This window comes from Protomyctophum bolini (assembly GCF_963924005.1).
Source record: "Protomyctophum bolini genome assembly, chromosome: 5".
Classification (NCBI taxonomy): Eukaryota; Metazoa; Chordata; class Actinopteri; order Myctophiformes; family Myctophidae; genus Protomyctophum; species Protomyctophum bolini.
In genome coordinates this window covers 26,103,743-26,124,416 of record NC_137866.1, presented here as the reverse complement: position 1 = coordinate 26,124,416, position 20,674 = coordinate 26,103,743, and the positions used below count along the sequence as shown (strand labels likewise).

The 20,674-nt window shown below is 41.6% G+C and overlaps 1 protein-coding gene across 1 annotated transcript in view; it reads right to left on the bottom strand.

Annotated features, from left to right (window-relative positions):
* Positions 1-14,638, bottom strand: part of LOC308315026 (piezo-type mechanosensitive ion channel component 2) — a gene marked incomplete at both ends in the record, with an annotated part of 47,661 nt that extends 33,023 nt beyond the window's left edge. Inside the window, 7 exons of the mRNA XM_080762850.1 lie at positions 673-889; positions 1,172-1,304; positions 1,710-1,712; positions 2,164-2,209; positions 2,311-2,412; positions 12,826-12,921; positions 14,575-14,638. Coding sequence (XP_080618976.1) covers positions 673-889; positions 1,172-1,304; positions 1,710-1,712; positions 2,164-2,209; positions 2,311-2,412; positions 12,826-12,921; positions 14,575-14,638 — 661 coding nt within the window. The remainder of the gene's footprint in view (positions 1-672; positions 890-1,171; positions 1,305-1,709; positions 1,713-2,163; positions 2,210-2,310; positions 2,413-12,825; positions 12,922-14,574) is intronic.
* Between the last annotated feature and the right edge of the window lie 6,036 nt (positions 14,639-20,674).

Genomic DNA, 20,674 nt, shown 5'->3' with positions numbered 1-20,674 from the left:
TCATGGACATGCACGTACATGCACACTTGTGAAAACCCGAGCCTCCCACATGGGAAGTTAGACTCAAACATATCCTGCTCACTCAGACAAATGGTAATCTCTCCCTGGTAAAGGAACATATTAGGCTTCTGGTCATCAGGCAGGGCTAGTCTGCTACATTCACTCACCTTTGACCACCTGATCCTGCCTGGATGTCTAATGCACTAGAAAACCACTCAGACAGAGGGTACATACATGCGGTTCAGGTATGGCTACTTTGTTGCACATACATAAACATGCACATGAACACACGCACGCACACACACATCCCCATATATGCATTGTCACACTTTGCCTAGTGTGGATAGTGTTAGGCCAGAAGGCAAAGGTTGCAAAATAGCAGGAAAAATACTGAATAATACTCAAAATAGCAAGTCTGAGTCCAAATCCAAGAAGAATATTATTAAAGATAAGTGTCTCTATACATAATCAAGTTGGTGTGTTCCACACACAAACCCAGTTAGTATGCTCCCTACCCTGGAGCCAATTAGCAATCACTTCATCAGACACCACACAATATACATAAAGTCACAATAACAAATATCACTGAAATGCACACAATAATTCAAACTTTAACCATTCAGTCTCAGTGGCAGGCTGAACTGCCACATTCATATACACATGCATACACACCTGCCAGTCCTAGCTGTATGGTCACAACCACCTTCGCCGCTGTGTTCATCATGGCAGAGAGAAGCACCTTAATTCCAGCCGCAAACACAATCAGTTTCTTTACAAACTCTGGAGGGCCTGACGGGATCACCACTGTGCTGTCATCTGAGCTGTTACAGGACGATCCCTCCGACACTTCACTTTCTCCCTCAGACTCGGTGTCGGAGGTTTCAACTTCCTGTTCAGTACCAAAAACAAGAGCTATTAATGGCCATTTCATACGTTTCACAGAAAAACACACATACTTTTACGTGGTTCTGGAGGCAAGCATCTCAATCGACAGGCAGGGCGTACAGATTGGTTGGTTGGTGTTGCCCAGCCTGGGTCATACAGTACCTCAACCCAAATGTTTGTTCCACATTCTTACCCTGTCATTATCCATTCCACCATCTGTCAACCAAGTGGAATTGGTTTGACAGTATTAGCTGTGAGTGACACATGCAGTATTGAGAGAGGTTACCTCAGGTTGAATTGGAGGTACAGGTACTTTGAGCATCTGCTTGCACAGTCTCAGGATAAGGAGAGACAAAATGAAGACACCAATGTCTGGGGCCAAGAGACGCACAATGTTCCCAGCATCCACCACACTGAACCTGGACCATATACAGATATACAAACACAAAAACACATACAGTCACAGTTAGACCAACACATATCAAACATTTAAATAAATGAATGCACTACTTTGTTAGTTTGTTGTGCAAGAAGTGAAAAGAGCCAATCTATAGTACAAGCTCACAACGTGTCAAATCACGGTACGTTGTGAGCTTGTAGATCGGCTATTTTCGCTATTTTGGAAAGTAAATTAAAGATAAAGTATGTCTGTGGATTGAATCAATATTATACCAATGAAAAGTATTAAAAAGAGCTTGTGACTAAATTATAACTACATTGGATCCATTGGAACACAGGTTATTCTGTTCATTTCCTGAAAACAACAGTGTCACACGTCGATAGTAACAGAGGTGGAGTCCGGGTTCGAACCGGGACCGCTCTACCTCCTGAGCAGGGACGTGCACACATAGACATCAAAGGGGGCTTCAGCCCCTGCCCTTTTACCCGTCTGTAAAACAACTGCCCTTTCTAGACCACGAATGCAGCATTTACTATGGTGAAAGAAATGCAAATGCCACTCCTTTCCATGCCAGCATTCTAGGAGAATTGCTTTTTTTCCCGAAGTCTCCTAAACTTGAACACAGTATTTTGCGTTGATCAAATTTGTTTAGAAATCCATATCGTTACACCATACATCTCCACTGGCTAAAGAGTGCTGGGTTGCGCCCCGAAAATAGCTGATCTACAAGCTCTTAACACGTCGCAGCGCGACGCGTTGAGAGCTTGTACATCTGCTATTTTTGCTATTTTTGTCCAAAGGTTCCCTCTTTATATGGGATTTCAGCCCCTGCCCCACTAACACTCACTGCCGCCCTATATGTATGAGAGAGTACATACCTTATAATGCCCAAATGGTACAGGACATCTTCCCAAAACCCGGTCACTGATGGAAAAAAACAGAACAATGCCTTAAACTAATTGAATCAGCAAAGCTCCAGCATTTGCTACATACATTTCTGTCTCATATAAATTTCTTGCACATACCATGCTCAGGGATGTAGGCGAAGGGGATCTGCATGAAACACTGCAGACTGAGGAAGATCACACTAGTGTAGATGATTAGCAGCAGGAAGTGACCCGTTTTACCTGGTAGAAACAATGGACAGTCAGGTTCTAATCTTATCCTAAAATCAGACCAGTCTGAAGTGAGTGGTGCAACGGGGGGCAGTCAGACAGATATTTTGTGAAGCCACTGAGGAAATCGGGATTTCCTGAAAGTTCATATAATGGCCTGTTGTGGCGCTGTCATTGGACGCAGAAAAACCCATAGCCCCATAGAAGTCCATGTATTTGGGCCCAACTTCACCTAGACTGTATTACCTTAATAAACATGGTCATGAATACTTTCTGCTTCCAGTCACTAGTTTAAAGTCTCATTTCTAATGTCATAATATTCTTTTTGGAAAATTATGGTCCCATTTATTAAAAAAATTACCATAAAGTCAGTATGTTCTGAGGGGCGTGGCTACCGTTACAGTCTATGATCGGGATTCCCCTCCCACTCGAGTAAAAATAAAAACCAACGGAGAAGAAGGGAGGAAGTCCCGCCTCGTTGTCTGGGCCAGCCAATGGCCAGCTGGGCCAAAACGGATCTAGATAGATGGCGACTTACAATACAAGGAATGACAGGCTTCATTTTACGTTCATGTTAGACCCGGAGAACACTTGTCCATATTTTTTACAGTCTATGGTTAGGACATAGGGGGGACATACAGTAGGGACATTGCTGTTCCTTGGAGTGGTTACACCACTCAAAAACAGTGATTCCCAAAGTGGGGTCCGGGGACCTTGAGAGAGTTCCAGGGAATCCCCAGCTATTAATTAGGAACCAAATGGACCCTTATGTGTCTGTAACTCAGAGTGTACAAATGGAACCAAATGGACCTGTGTCCATTTGCTTCCATTTGTACACTCTCAGAGTTAAATTGATTAAATTGATTTAACAATACAAATTGGGGTCTCAGAGATAGAAATGCCATTAAATGGGGGTCCATAGCCTATTGCATATCAAACTGCTAGAACCGTAAAAATGTTCTCTTATGGGGGTCCCTGGCATATCTTTTAAAATGGGGGTCCGCGGGCTAATACGTCTCATTTTGGGGGCATCTCAGATTCCATTGTCTTTATTCACTATATATTCACTTATTTTCCCTCAATTCATTCCCCACACTGGAAGTGCATCACTAATATAGGTCCTTTAATTGTGATTATTAGGCAAAATGCATTATGACTTCTTCATTTGTTATTATACAAGTGTGAAAATAGTCGATCTGCAAGCTCACATTTTTCCACTATTCTAAAGATGTTTTTCAAAATAAAATAAAAAAGTCATAAGGAATAAGACGGCATGCAAAATAACCGTGAGTGTTAATTGAACTCAGATTTTACACTGTTAAATCCTTCTTTCCATCTAAAAGTATTTTAGATGGCCCCCTATAAGGGGGGGGGGGGATTATAAATTTCATCATGCTTTAAGTAGCATATGTGTCAAACGAGGGGGTTGTCATGACACTGAATCCATTCCAAGCATTAGTTTTGCACAAAAACACATTTGGACAAGTGGCTATGGCCGTTTTTTTGCAAAACGAATGCTTGGAATGGATTCAGCATCATGAAAACACCCTAGTTTGACCCGTCACATGCTACATAAAGCATGATGAATTAATTTTTTGCCTTCTATAGGTTGTTAATGGTATATGGTCACATATTATGCCAATTATGAAAATTGCTCAACATATGCAAGTTAGCATCCGGCAGTTTCTACATACTCAACATTTCTAACATAAAACCGTGGTGTACTCAACATGTCCGGGTTCACAATGGGGCTCTATGGGTTAGCCAGTAGACTATTAAAGGAATTCCAGGGGTCCGCCAGCTGAAGGATCGATAGCTAGGATTAGAAACCAAATGGACCTTTTCAGGTTGATGTATATTTTGATAGCTTATGCCTCTCTACATATGTCATAATTGTTCACATAGCCTAACACTTCGGCCTATAAGAGGTCACACGCGGGGAAGCCTGAGTGAAGAGGTCATGTAGGATAGTCACTAAGATAGCCTAGGGGCACTTTAAGATAAAGCTGGCAACAGCTGTGAGTACATCCTGTCATATTAGCATATAGTGGACAGGATGAGGTTGTATCACTAAAGAATGCTCTGAAAATAAGATCACCTGTGGTAACTTGTTGACCGAGTCTTAAGGGTCAACTGACACACACACACACACACACACACACACACACACACACAGGGACAAGGTGACACCCACAGATTGGGGATGTATAAGATGGAACGGAGAATCAGTTAGAACTGTGAGTGAGGGACAGCAGAGAGAGAGAAGGGGAACCTAGGGGCTCTGCCTGGGACGAAGGCCTCAATATGCTGTAACCATGGAACGAATGCTTGTAACCTGTAACTGATTGCTGATCAATAAATGGAAAGAAGGAAATATGCCCGCTTGGACCTCCTATTCAATTCAACAGCAACTGCAACAAAGGAATTAGGTAAATTAATCCACAGAGCCCTGTAAGAAAGACACATCATAAATGGCGCCCCGATGTTGGAGAAGCTTTGGTGAAGATTTTCTGCGCCACGCAAAACGGACCTGCGTATCTGTGGATTTTTTTTGTTGCCTTTGACGTGAGTTTGGACGGAACCCGAGGACTGAATTGAAGTTGGAGTGATGGAATAGGCTTATCATTCTTGTGTTAAGAGTACGTGTTAGGACCATAGTGTACATCTGGACGCTGTGTTAGGCAAGTTATTGATTAGGTTAGTGGTTAGGTTCTTGGAGTCTGCTTCTGTTAGGGAGTTGACAGAGTTTAGGAGTTAAATGGTAGTGTAGCCTATGCATGGTATGGTTGTGCGTGTATGTGCTTCATTCATTTGTTTGTTTGGTTATAGGTCTGTCTATGAGTCTGTGCTGGTATAGGGCATCTTTGTGAGTTATGGTTGAATGCCAAAGAATTCTCGATTAAGTATTTTGTTGATATTTTGATTGTGCGGTCCGGTGACTTACACGTTTTTGAGAGTGATGTGTTGATTTATAGATGGCATGTGATGATACAGGGTGTGCCTGGTGATCTTGCACTGTTTTCTTTGAGATTCCTGTCATGAGCCATATGATGGTGATGGCTCAAGGGGGGAGGTTAGTAGGAGGTTAAGAAATTATAAATGAACTAAATTAGATAAGGGAATTATAAAATGGCTAATCATATACGTTAGAGTGTATGTATAGTGTGAAATTAAATTTAAGAAATTATTTAAGGTGCAGTTATGGACAATTTCTGTGTTAAAATGTGGAGCTAAAGTATCCATTTGGCATATAGTAATCAAAATAGGAGACTATTAACTTCACTATAGTAATATGGTTTGGGATTAGGCCTTTTGGAGAAATAGTAGCTGGGATGGCTATTCTAATCAGATCGTCTGCAAGGAATGGTTATCACCTCATTTTTTGATCAGTGGCTGTTTTAAAAAGTAGATTGACTTTTTTCTTAAAAGGATAATAAAGATATTAGAGCGGAGGTTCATTTTTAATTTGACGGAGACAACAGCTCTATGGCTTGTTGTCTTGTGCTCCAAAACTCAGAGATTGGGGACAATTCAGGTTTAAAAATGTGGGTTTAATTTGGGGGTCCAAGCTAAATTTAGAAGGTAACTGAGAATGCATTTCTCATTGGAAATGACTAAATTTAGGTAAAATATAGGTTAATTAAGGATTGTTAATCCTGCAGGTTTTTTAGTAGTACAAATAAAAATAAATATATAGTCTGGGTGAGTAATTTGATAGTAGGATAAAACCGTTGCTTTGAGTGAGTTAAATCTACTAATCTACTAATCTACTGATTACATGAGTGGTTGTATGCAAATGAGTGTGGGGGATGTAGGGGTGACCATTATGGTTCCCATGTATGTGTAAGAGAAGCACATTGTGTCGCTTTTGAGTGAGTGATTGAGTCAAGGGTAGTAGTCTAAGAAACTATTGTGTGATATGAATGTGTTATGTTTGAAGGGTTGGAAAATAATGTTACTAAATAGTAGTAGTCATTTCAAGCGACTCTGTATGAGAGTGTCTGCGGCATGGTATCTTCTCATTTAAAAAGGCATAGCGATGGTAGACATTGTCTACTGTTGACATTTTTTATTTTGGTGGTGAAATTTGATTTGGTACATCTTAAAGGTGTCAGAAGAAGCAACTGCTTGCCAGGTCATATGAAGCTTGAATTGGGGTAGTCTGGCCAGGGGTTTAAATGAGAAGATTACAAGCCTGTGTGAGTGAGATCACGATGTTTGATTGAGAATAATGTAAATGAGGGAGTGATTGAGTGCATTTGAAGCCTGTGTGGAGTGCATGCAGGGGGGGGGTCAATCTCTTCCCTCAGTCAGTGACTTGACTTGCTAGTCTAAAAAAAATAGAGGCATTTCTATGTTTATTTTTTGAGTTGCAGATTGTTACTGTCAGTAGTTTTCTCATTTAGAGAAAGTATTGCATGTTTTCCTTGGAGTGAGTTTGTTGACTAGGCTATCTACTCATTCTGTGGGGATAGTATATGCAAATGAGTATGCATGTCTGTGACTGAGTGAGAGGAGACACAGCATGAGTGTGTCACAGTGTGACTGTGTGAAAGTTTAGTGTCTAGTGTCTAGATTATTTACTATTTAGTATGATGGACACAGGGATAATCCCAGTGGACATTGTCCAAGAGAAATATTCAGTTTCATGCAAGGATATTTTGAAGATTTCAAAGAAATTTAATGAGCGTTGGCCGGACATTGACAGACCATGGCCTCTGGAGGGTACTTTTGATGCAGAAGTCATTAATGCCATAAGGGTTCTTGTGCATGGATACAGAGCAGATCAGAAAACGAATGAGCGGAAACTGAAACGCAAGACTGAATTATCAGTATTAGATATGTTCTGTAAGGAAGGTCCCAATGTCAGTGAGTCAGTACCGGACAAGAAGCAACAGTGCATTGACATTGTGGACCACAGCAATGTGCTCTCAGCAAAGGCTGAGGTGAAAGTTCATGACAGCAGAGACATGAGGACATCAAAGCAACGGCCAGAGGACAGCGACATTCAACGTTCTGTTAAGAAAGAGCTGGAACGGGTACGTTGCCTGAAAGAGGACTTGACCAGTGAATTAAGGACACAGAGACAGTCTATGCATGCTATAGAAACACGTTTGAGTGAAATTCTGATGAAAGAGGCACATCTGATCCTCGATTTGGGTGACCTCACTGACCTGCAGGATGAGGCTGGCCACAGCCACAGAGACAGTTTACATGGAGGTGACGACATCTACAGAAGATACTCTCCGGTGGCTGCGCCAAGGGGCAAAAAGACTTTGACTTTTGGGGGATATGACCCGCACATTCGGGATATTATAGCTCAAGTGGAGGGACGTACAGTACATGCAGGGGATGGGGGAAGCCGTACCTCTGCCCGTGACAGACGGACAGCAAGCTCCGATCTGGCCATGAGCACCATTTCTGTTGGTGGCAGTGACAATAGCGACAGCCAGTCGCAGAAGGAAGAGAGGAGGCACGCTGTCGTGGTGCTGAACTCTCTGGGCAATAGTCTCAATGTTCTTTGCAGGCAGATTACTGAGACGATGGAGACTATGCAGGAGAATAGGGCGGATTCAGCCGCTACTACATACTTTGAGGAGCGTTTGGCTGGATTGAAAGGTCAAGAAAGTGACCTGGTCCAGCTATACAATCACCGTTCTAAGAAGCTGAAAGAGCTGGAGCGCAGACAGTGCAGTGACAGAGCTGCTGGACGCACGGAGAGACGTGTGGGATCAACTCAACAGGAGGAAGAGGAGGAGGACAGTGGAGCCCGTACACAGCAGGGCTACCATTCCGACACCTACAGGGGCCCTGCAGACTGGCAGGCGAGCTCTCCACGACACTCCAGGGGGGAGATCGAACGACAGGCGGACAACAGGATGCTCCCGGTGATGGTGAAGAGTAGAAATATGGAGTACAGCCAGAACGAGTTGCCAACACTTGAGGAAGGAGCATATCAGTGGTGTCGGAAGTTTGATGCCTTGATGGTGGACACTCAGTTGACTATGGCAGAATTTAAGAAATTACTTTCAAGTAAGATTGGCACACTTGGCCTGGAAAACGTTCTGATCCATGCTGGCCTAGCTGCACATCATGTGGATTCGACACTGGGGGACTCAGACCTTTTTTCAGTCCACCGAAATGTTTTGTGGAGTACACTGAAATATATTTTTCCTTACAATATGCATCCGGATACTTTTACGATAGATTTGCTGGGAGACTCCGAAAATCCACGTGACTATTACGCCAGGGTTGCTCAAAAATGGATGGATGTCACAGGAAAAGATCCTGAGCGTAATGAGATGGAACGGGCTATTGTCCGCTCGAAAATTGAACTGGGACTTCCTGAAAAGGTCAGGGCCAACTTGGAGACAGTGGTTGGTCTGGCGAGATTGCCCCTCGTACAATACATCGATCACATTGTGCATTGGGTTGGACTGTTCCGCAAGAAAATAGATGAGCAGAAACAGAGTCACGCAGAGGTGATTAGACTGTTGGCCAAGACCCAGCTGAAAGTTGCACAACAAGCTGTACAGGCAACAGTTGTGACAACTATGATGGAAACTCCGCAAAACCAGTTTGGAACCCCAAGAGGTCAAAAGGGTCGGCGCTTTAATGCTGGACGTGGATCCAATTACACAGGCTGTTTTCGATGTGGCGGGATGAATCACTCGCAGTGGTACTGCACTGTTGTCTTGACAGGTGACCAACAGCAGAACCAACAGCAGAACCAGCAGGGGGTCCCTCAACAACAGCAGAACCAGCAGCAGCCGATGCCACAGACTCAACAGGGGATGGGTCAGCAACAATCTACAGCACCTCAGCAACCACTTCTGCCATGGAGAGTACGAGCGACACCTGATGTTTTGGGGCCACCACAGAGGCCGCAGTGGGAAAACCCACCGTCACAGCAGAGATGGCAACAGGGGGGATGGCAGTCACCTGTGCCACCCTATCAGTGGGCTGCATCTCAGCAAGGATATATTCCACTGACACGTCACAGCCCAGAAAGCTGGAGAATGAGAGGAGTTTGCCATAAATGTGGGATATATGGTCATTTTTCTGGACAATGTGACCAGAAACCACATCGGGAAACTTTGAGGGAAGTCAAGTTGACCGGATCTCATGAACAATGAGTTGGACAGCTAAAGGAGACAGTTGACTTGACACGCCCCTCTCTGTGCTATTGAAAGCATGGTTTTAGATCTGTCACCTAGCTGTCATCCGACACTGACCTTTTCTAGATGTTGCTCTAGCTAGGGGCACTGAGGAAATGTATTGTCACCCTGTTTTGTTTTTTAATACTTTTTTGATACTTAGTTTAGTTTAGGGAAAGAAAGACTTTCTAATGACTTTCAGTTTAGGAATGATGTCCTAAACGGTTTTATTTGCTTTATAAGTTCTATTCATTGTCATAAAAAAAGGTAGGTTAATAGTGATCAGATGAGTATTTTAGAATTTCCTTGAATATCACAGTGAAATCCAATCCAAAAATAAGAATTATATTCTAATTAGTAATACAAATATTGTTTTAGCTCTTGGTTTGTGTGTGCCTTTCCAAATCATGGGTTAGATGATGGCTTCTGCAGGGCCATTCATCTGTCCATTATTCTGTGAAAGTTACTCACAAACTAAGGGGGGGAGAAGGGGATATTTATAAGGGAATATTATTCTTATTAAGTCGATATTGGAATCCACTTCCACGCAAATATTAATGTCCATACAGGTACAGGGATCGGCGGGATAGGACTTTTATGTCAAGAACAGTATGTGAGTCTAAAACAGTCGCAGGGCAAGATAAGACTGATAGGGTCATTGTCTAACAGATGTCAAATAACATGATGATGTTTTGTTTTGAGTTTTGTGTTAACCTGACTGTGTTTTACCTTCTCAGTATCCAGGGGGGAAGAGGGTTATTACCTATGAAGGGAGACAGTTGGGGAATTTGAACATTTTGGAGTTTTTTGAGAAAAGAAAAAAAAAGTGAACATTGTTTTTTTTTTGAAAAATAATTTTGGTCATTTATGAAATATGAATTATGTCTGGGGAATATGTAATTCCCCAGAAGGGGGGATATGATGTATATTTTGATAGCTTATGCCTCTCTACATATGTCATAATTGTTCACATAGCCTAACACTTCGGCCTATAAGAGGTCACACGCGGGGAAGCCTGAGTGAAGAGGTCATGTAGGATAGTCACTAAGATAGCCTAGGGGCACTTTAAGATAAAGCTGGCAACAGCTGTGAGTACATCCTGTCATATTAGCATATAGTGGACAGGATGAGGTTGTATCACTAAAGAATGCTCTGAAAATAAGATCACCTGTGGTAACTTGTTGACCGAGTCTTAAGGGTCAACTGACACACACACACACACACACACACACACACACACACACAGGGACAAGGTGACACCCACAGATTGGGGATGTATAAGATGGAACGGAGAATCAGTTAGAACTGTGAGTGAGGGACAGCAGAGAGAGAGAAGGGGAACCTAGGGGCTCTGCCTGGGACGAAGGCCTCAATATGCTGTAACCATGGAACGAATGCTTGTAACCTGTAACTGATTGCTGATCAATAAATGGAAAGAAGGAAATATGCCCGCTTGGACCTCCTATTCAATTCAACAGCAACTGCAACAAAGGAATTAGGTAAATTAATCCACAGAGCCCTGTAAGAAAGACACATCAAGGTCTATAGAACTGAATGGACCCATTTGTACACTGTCAAGAGTTAAATTAACCCTGAGGATTGAACAGTTTACAGTATAGATTGGGAGGTTATTGACTGGAGGTTATTGAAATGAGAAAGTTTGAGAAACACTGAGCGATTGCACCCGTACACCTTCTCAACAAAGTGGACTCACTCTAGCAGAAGAGTTTGACAATCAACACCAGGCCGGGAGGAAAAGATGATGCGTTAATAGCCAGTATATGACCCAACATTAGCTGAGGCAGCAATGTCTTGTGCTTTTTACTAAAAGCTTTGTTTAACTCACACACCATTGCTTTCCACTAAAAGGTAGGAGGACACATACACACTCATCTGTGCACGTATACGCACATGCATACACGCTTACACACAGATAAAGTGCACGTGATGTGTACACACAAATACATTGTACATGAATAAGTAGATACACGCACCCAGCAAAGTGAATAACAAAATGAGCACCTATAATCACTTTCACACCCATCTGACAGATATAATAACACACACACACACACACGCACGCACGCACAAACAAAGTTAAGTGCATAATAGACATGAACACAAGGCCACATTATATACTTGCTCATCAAGTGTACAGCACACACATGTCACGCACACGCACACGCACACACACACACACACACACACACACACACACACACACACACACACACACACACACACACACACACACACACACTTGACCACTTAGCCCATAGGGTAGAGAGTGGGATCAGATTAGGGGGGGGTGAAGGTAACCATAGAATAGAGAGACTGAAAGGCAAACAGTTTGTGTGTGGCGGGGAGATAAGGAGATAAGGAGAGAAAATGCTGTCAAAATGCTGAGACGACATCTTTTAATTCCACGCGGTAATTACCAAGTCATGTATAATTGATCTAACCATTCTGACCGCATCCCCTTTACAAAGTACTTTGAGGGAAGGGGAGTTCAGTGACTTTAATTCATCAGAATGTATTGATCCGTATACTGTAGGAAGAAGAGCACATGCAGAGGCAGTAACTACTAATAATATTGATGTGCAAGCACACAACTTGATTCAAATTCTTAAAATAGCTTTCAATAAATGTTCTATCAAAAGTGAAAGTACCGGTACATGATTCTCATAGTACAAGTAAAAATGAGGGGGTTAATCATGATAGTATAAAAACTCAAGTAAAGTATATACGGTAGATCCTCTCAAAAGCTATTAAGTAGGCCTGTAACAAAGTACTTGTACTCCACTGTTGCCTCGCTCTCCCTGTGTTGTCACGTGACGCCTCGTGACATCACGCCTCCATATAAGGTCACGCCTCGTGACATCACTCCTTGTGACATGTCACGCCACCATATATGCCCATCTCCATATATGAAGATCACGACACTGACCTCATCTAACCCTGGATAGCCATACATGGAGAAGACTGGATCATGTTGTTCCATGTTGATCTGACCCCCCATGCCAAAGCGCCAGCACTCGCCCAGCAGTCTGCTGTCTGCCGTCACCCAGGCAGATGCGTGCACTTGACCTTGCTTCTCGCCCTTTAGGGCGAGGCCGCTTCTCGCCCTCAGGGCGTCTTACTGGTAAATATAGTTCCTCGTGTTCATTTATACATTTGTAAACCCTCCTAAGAAACACTGAGGACATTACTGTGTTGTGTAGTTAAGACACTTTCTGTTCTATTGTATTGTTGTGTCTGTTAATCTCACCTTTCATGGAGGCCATGTTTGGGTTGGGCAGCAGTGGCAGTGTGAGCAGGTACAGGAAATAAACAAATGACAGACCATTGTAGCGGAAGGAGGATGCTGAAGAAAGGACAGAGACACAGGTATAAAACATTTAAATTCATTAAATAATCTCAGGAAAATACTGCTACTAAAATAATATGTATACAAGATAGAAAATAGAATAACAAATACAAAACACCAAATATGTCTTATTGTATAAAAGAAAACTACACAATAGTGACAATAGTCATTGATTTAGATATCATTCTATAAGTGTGCGTAGTCTCTGTGTAATTGTTCAAACTCTCATCAATAATCTGTAATTTCCTTGCCACGTTATATAAATATTCTATTAAAGCATGATAAAATACTGTGTTGATTTATTTGAGAATGTAGATGAAAACTCTGGGTTTTTAATTAATGTGTATAGGTAAAAGAGAAAGAAAATGGCCTTTCTTCTTCAAATACATCTAGGCACTTTCCTGCTGCGGTGTAGCAAATGCTGTTCATGGGAAAAGAATAAACTTACACCATCACACACACATGAAGTCAAATACACATAACTTACCCCCTCATACGTACACATACAGACCCAGAATGGTAACAGATTACCAGTTTTTACATCCTAGCCTGAACGTGAATCCCTATGTTGGACGAAATGCAGACTAAAATAGTAGCTGTTTCATAGAAGCTGAAAAGCTGAAAATTGTTGAGACTGACGAAGGTCATCAGTGACCGAAATGATGCCTCCTTTAATACATGTTCTCTTATGCCGTGCAGATGGACAGTGTGCGGGCGTAATGGCGTATTATATTATTTTATGTTCTTATACTGTATTAATCAAATAATAAATCATACTGTCACATCAGTAATAACTACTTGTTAAATAATTCTCAATTATTTGGTGCATTAGATTGAGGTATGACTGATATACTGACATATACCATACTGTACATATGGTTGTCAATGGTTTTCTGTAATGTTTTACATGTTTGATAATAGATAATAGGACATTAATGGGTAGATTTGTTTAATTTACCCCCAACAACATCAACACATTATCCCAGGAATGTAGGCTGGATGTTTATGAGTGCAACTTCTGTTGCAACTTGGCAATTATCAACATATACAAAAGCTTAAGAGCATCCAGTACCTTCATTGTTTCAACACAACAATAATAGTGAACGCAATGCTCTACATCTCCACAATAAATACACCATAAAGATGCAAGTGAATGGGTAGGGACGGGAGGCCATCTGGGAAAAAGAATGTCCCCGGGTCTGAACCGTTACTGAGCACTGACACTTAACCCCCAGCTGGATAAAGCTGAAACTCAATTTCTCCCACAGGACAAAAAAAAAGGTTTCCCTTTCCATTCCTCCCTTTCTGTCATCATTACACAAAATCAGTTGTGTCCTTGTTGTATAGTTGAGTTCTCACAGCCCACACAAAGAGACTTTTGCGGGGTTCCAATGCTAAATAATTTCTAAAATTTAAATTAAACAGAGACATTTTCGACTTTTGCTAAATCAAAATGAAATTGCTGAATTATAATCACACAAAGTCTGATTAAGACACAGATTAGAGGAAGGTAATATTAAACTACAGACATCCCTTATGGCTTTCACCTCCTCAGAACACAAACCTCAGTAATATACAGTAGTACTGTACAGCATAGTAGTTCATAATAGTACTCAGCGTATGGTATTAGATGTGCACAAGCCAACTCACCAGCGAGTAGTAGTACAGGTAGTAATAAGTTATAGAGCATCCCCACTACGATCTCCCCAGCCATGGCTCCTTAATTCTCTGTCAGAGAGACACCTTCTCCAAATGCACACCGTCCGTCTCCGGGAGCCCGGAAGAATTTGAGCTACAACAGATACTGTTGTATGTAGTAGTGCTCTGGTGGGACACTAGAACTACAACCCGCTCACACATCGCTCAGATCAGTCTGTCTCGTAGCATCCATCTGAGAGCCTAACACTCAGACTATCTCGAGATTAACTAAAGAAAACACTAAAGTAAAATTGAAGAATGTCTTTGACAGATGAACAGCCAAGTGAATGAGAATGCATAGAGAAGAGTATGTACTGTCTTGGTTCTGAGCGCAAAACAAAAACAGCCTCCAGCCTCTGTCACACCCTCCTTCACCTTCTCTCCCCTCTCTCCTGTCTCCTCTCTCTCTCTCTCTCTCTCTCTCTCTCTCTCTTCCTCTCTTCCTCTCTTTGGCATAATGGGTCAGCATCATTGTTACGATGCTGATATTGAGTCTAATCTTCCTCAGGAGACTATCTGGCATCTTTATGGAAGGAAAAATAAATAAAACAATTTTGGATAATAGAAGGTTCTGACAAGAGTGACTGTTTATATTCTGTATAAAACATCTGATGGCAGTTTTGATTGCGTTCACATTAATTGATCTAAAAATATTTTATAGAGCTTATTTGTGTGTCCGTGTGTGTCCTGCATGTGTGCGTACGTACTGTACACCGTAAATGTGAAGGTATATGTTTGTGACACACCATGTCTCATATCACATTTCTTTCTATCTGGTCATATCTGATATTAATCTCACTATTGCAATCCCCAGCCCTGTGTTTGTCTGCTTCCAGCCAGGTCAGGCTGGCTCATCATATTTGTGCTGGGGGGGCGGGCGAAGGGAAAGTTTATCTAATATTCATGGCTGTGAAGCCATTAAGAGCTGGTGTGACTATAGAGGATTGATCAATACAGAATGAACCTACAAGCAGAAAAAAAGACAACATGACCATTTTTAAAGAAAAATATGCCATTGCATATTTCATCATATAATACAGATAAAAAAACAATCATTAATTTGATGAGGTCCGTCATCTATAGGTCTAGAACAGTGGTTTTCAACCAGTGGTCCGGGGGCCATCAGTGGTCCTTGAAGCGGTTCCAGGTGGTCCTCAGGTAAATGATGGAGAGTTGGTAACCAAATTACTTATAGATCTTTAACTCTTGAAGATCTATAATCCAGGTAATCCAGTCTGACAGTGTGCCGCGGGTTCGACTCCCGATCCCGACGGCCTTTACTGCATGTCAACCCCCCTTCTCTCTCCCCATTTCCGTCAGCCTATATCTCTATCTCTCTATAAAAAATGTATATAAAAAGAAATAGTGACAATTTCGTCAACAACTAAAAATTTGACTCAAATGTTAGGAAGGGACTAGTGGACAACAGATCCAATATTTTACAGTAATTTTACACTTGGTTGCATGCTGAAAATAGCCGATCTACAAACTCACAACACGTCGCGCTGCAACGCGTTGTGAGCTTGTAAAATCTGTGTAAAATCAGTCATTACAAGTAACGACAAAATACATTTTAGTCGACTAAATCAACTGTAGATTTCGTTGACTAAAACCTTATGATACTTAGTCGACTAAAACTAGACTAACACTCCGCCCACCGACTTCAAATTGAACACACGTGTTCCACCCCACGGGCCCACGGTTGTCCAGAACCGCCACAAAAGGCCTCTGCCGGGCCACAAAAGGCCTCTGCCCGGGGAAGACTCCATATTTGGGCATAAAAGGGACACGGACATGATATCTGCAGGGTGGGGCATTCATTTCCAATTTGCATCGTTCCAAGTATAGGCCCAACGGGAACCGCTGTAGAGGCCCTACAGGCACCGCTATAATGCTATATTCTGACCCACTAACAGATCTTGCTATTGATTAAAAAGTGTCACATTTGTCTGTCAATAATTTTTATTTTATTGTGCACAACACTGACTATACAACACTTTACAAAGCATGAATGAGTTTTAACCTGTTGATTGTGTATAAGAATGAATGGGATGGTGGATGAATGAATAACAAAACTCCGTCCCTCAGTTATTGTTGATCCTACCACACAGTCTAAATGACTCCTCCAATAACATTATCATTCATGCGAACATGGTACAACATGCAATGAAAGTCAGGGTTTCTGGTTATATAATGATTCACTGTGTAAACCAGAGATTCCCAACCAAATGTTAACATCAGTTATTATGGTGGTACTTGGAGAGACAGATATTTTCTGTAGTGGCACTTATAAAAAGGTTGAAAACACCCTGATGTAAACTATACAGTGGTGTAAACAGGAAATCATGTAGCATAACAGCACTAAACCTATAGTACTCTAAAGGTGGTGAATTCACAATAAACAAAACAGCAATGCTGCACATGTGCATGCATGCATGTTCACTAAGCAATACAATACAACCAATCATAAGCAAATAGACTATTAATACTATTATTATTACTATGACTAAGACTCCTCCTCCTCATACTACTACTACTACTAATAATCACCTGTAATAATTGGTTGTTGTAATAGTATGATATGTAGCTACTTCATTAACATTTCTGAACCATTCATAAGACTAGACAGTTATTGAACTCCCTACAACCGCTAGCTAAGCTAAAAACCACACAGTAGTTCCTATAATCATGTTAAATACACCAAGCCAATAGAAGACTCTGCGTGGATTCTTATGGACAAAAACACCTCTGTGTCTGGATAAACCCTCTGTCTCAATGAGAGAGAGAGAGAGAGAGAGAGAGAGAGAGAGAGAACACACACTCAATTACTCCTCAGAAGCAAGTCTAAATTGATTATGATGAGTGCTGAGTAGGCAGATGATATTTCATTGACAGTGCAGTTCGAAAACGCTGCAAAGGCATTTTACATACTGTAAAGGGAGTGTATAAAGGGACAGCAATTTGCGTGTGCGGGTGTGTGTGCGTGCGTGTGTGTGTGTGTGTGTGTGTGTGCACACCATACTAACCAATAGGGCCTATGGGTCAGTTGGGACTCATAACAGTTCGCTTTGCCATGGGGCAGTAACTGAAGGCAGATAATGGTTTAGCTGAAGTGAACACTAAATGGTAAATGGTTACACCTTTAATTACCTCTAAGGGAGTGTCCACGCCGACACATTTGAGACTTTGAATTCACTTTTTTCCTGCCTTAGGCCAGATTTTCTAATTGCACACAACCTCAAAATCACTGGAAGATTCTTATTTGAGTGATGCTATCATGTCCTTTGCTCTAGCACCACCCTCAGGCCAGTGTCTACCTTGTACACAAGATATCTCATAATCTAATAGGCAGATTGAAGAATACTAATGATTGTGTAGACGCCATAGACTGTAAAAAATATGGACAAAGCGTTACCCGGGTAAAATGAAGCCTGTCAGTCCTTGCAATGAAAGTCCCCATCTTTCTAGATCCGTTTTGGTCCAGCTGGCCATTGGTTGGCCCAGACAACGAGGCGGGACTTCCCCCCTTCTTCTCTGTTGGTTTTTATTTTGACTCGAGTGGGAGGGGAATCCCTATCATAGACTGTAACGGTAGCCACGCCCCTCAGAACATACGCGACTTTATGGTCATTTTTTTAATTAATGGGACCATAATTTTCCAAAAAGAATATTATGAAATTAGAAATGAGACTTTAAACTAGTGACTGGAAAAAGAAAGTATTCATGACCATGTTTATTAAGGTAATACAGTCTAGGTGAAGTTGGGCCCAAATACATGGACTTCTATGGGGCTATGGGTTTTTCTGGGTCCAACAACAGGCCATTATATGAACTTTCATTTCCTTAGTGGCTTCACAAAATATCTGTCTGACTGCCCCCCTGGTTGACCCCAAAGCCTTTACTGTAGCGTGCACCTCCCTTCTTCCAACATTTGCAGTTGAGTGTAAGTAGTTCACTTTAGTATTCATGGCAATGCAGTAATTACTATATTGAATGTCACCTGGTGTATTGTCCCATGTGTGTTATACTCCTAATTCATGTAGAGGTAGGCCTACCCATCCCCTCTTGAGTTCTAATTATTGTACCTAATTGTCTATTGCTAATTAATTGTGATGTTGTTTATGTTTTTCTTTTTTTTAATATATTTTCTTTACATATATTTTGTCACTTTTTTAAAAACATATTACAACAACAAAAGGAAAAAATAAAAAATAATTTGCGTATCAAAACTTGCATATTACATCAAATCCTAGGCATTTTTCGTTGTTCCTCATTCCCCCATACCCTTAATCATTATGTTCGGTCTTACATATTGTCAATTTCAACCATTTATCCTCCAATTGTTCTTCCTGCAGTCTCAAACGATGTGTCTCCATGAGATATATTTCTTCAATCAACTCTTCCAGAATAAAATAGAACAGCGCACAATCAACTCTTCCCATTGTCCCTGTGTTGGAGGTTCCATCTGTCCCCATTTTCTTGTGATAGCTTTCTTTCCTGCTGCCAATAAAATGTTGACCAGATATCGATCCTCTCCATGCATCTTTCCCTCCAACAAGTTTCCTAAAAATCTTTTGTACCTGATCATGTATCCTATCCAAAAATCATCCATTTTGGGACAAACCACATTTACATCTCCACATGCTCTCCAAAATGTTTTTCTGTATTTTATAGTAAAACTAAAAACCATAAACGCAAAGCCTCATCAACTCTGAAATTCTCATGGAATGGAAAAATAAAAGGCTTAAACGGAACTCCACTTTGTCTATGCATTCTTAACGATGTACAATGGTGACATTGAATATCCTGTGAACCAGTCTTAAACCTAAAACTCTACCTTACAGTACATGCACCACTAGGATAAATTACGCTCTCATCAATTGTGTCAGCAACAACCAATAGTAGCACTTGGCTTACAGTGACATAGTGACCAGTTGGCGGAGTGTCATTTAAAACCCCGTGAAGACCCGCCCCCGTTAGCCTCTTTGGTCTGTGGTTACCACCAGACAGTCCAGACTGTCCTCCGAGGTGGAAAGTATGGTGCACACTGTCACTGACGCGAGGCTACTACGAGTCCGTGGTGGGAAATATTGCTGTGAAAATAAGGCTATATGGGGCAAGTTGGGCAACACAAAGAAACAAGCAAAACAAACTAAACCTAAGCTTAAATCAATAACGTTGGCGGACAGGGATTTAAGTGGCAATGACCATTGGTGGAGGAGTTTAAAGAGGTGAGCCTTCAGACTTTGGAGGGAAATTGGGAGTGAGTCTGCAGTTCTGATTGCGATGGAGAGTTTATTTCATCTTTGAGAGCCAGGAGGGACAAGAGTGTGGAGCGTTGTCCAGGGTGTAAGGCAGAAAAACAGCATCCCTGTGTTACATGAACTGAGAGTAGGAGTTGTGGTTGTGAAATGCAGGCCCCAGAACCCACAGGACAATTAGCAGGCGTCAGTACTATTTAAGTTAACCAGCAATCTTGACTCACCCATGTTGACATACAGTACATTGTTTTTGATTAATAGAGGAAGTGACACGCACTGTGTGTAATTAAAATGTAATACTTTACTACAATTAAGGATACTTAAAGCTGCACTATGTAACTTTACGTTTCTACCCCAGATTTGAATCCTGGTCTCATGTGCAAGTGCTGACATTTTTACCACTGAGTTAATAGAGCCTCCCTATTTGCTCTGGGGATAAGTTTAATTGTTTTGACCTTCAGGTCGTGTCAAACCATAAACAGGATTGTTTCAAATAAATGTTGTGTCCAACCTATAGACCCTAAATGTCTCAATAGCAAGAGCAAGGAGACCAACCCAACCCAATTGTATAGTCTATCATACAGATTAGACTACATTTAAATGTATTCACAGTAACACATAATAATATATAAACGTAATGCTCCACAAACGTCCCAGTTATCCTGCAGGCCAGGCCCACTTAATTCACAAAGGGCCCAGTTCTCTCACCTTCCTGTTAATGCCCCCTACTTCCTGGTCCAATACAGCGACTGCCGGACCCAGCACCTTGGCAGGTGGAACGGAAGCCACCA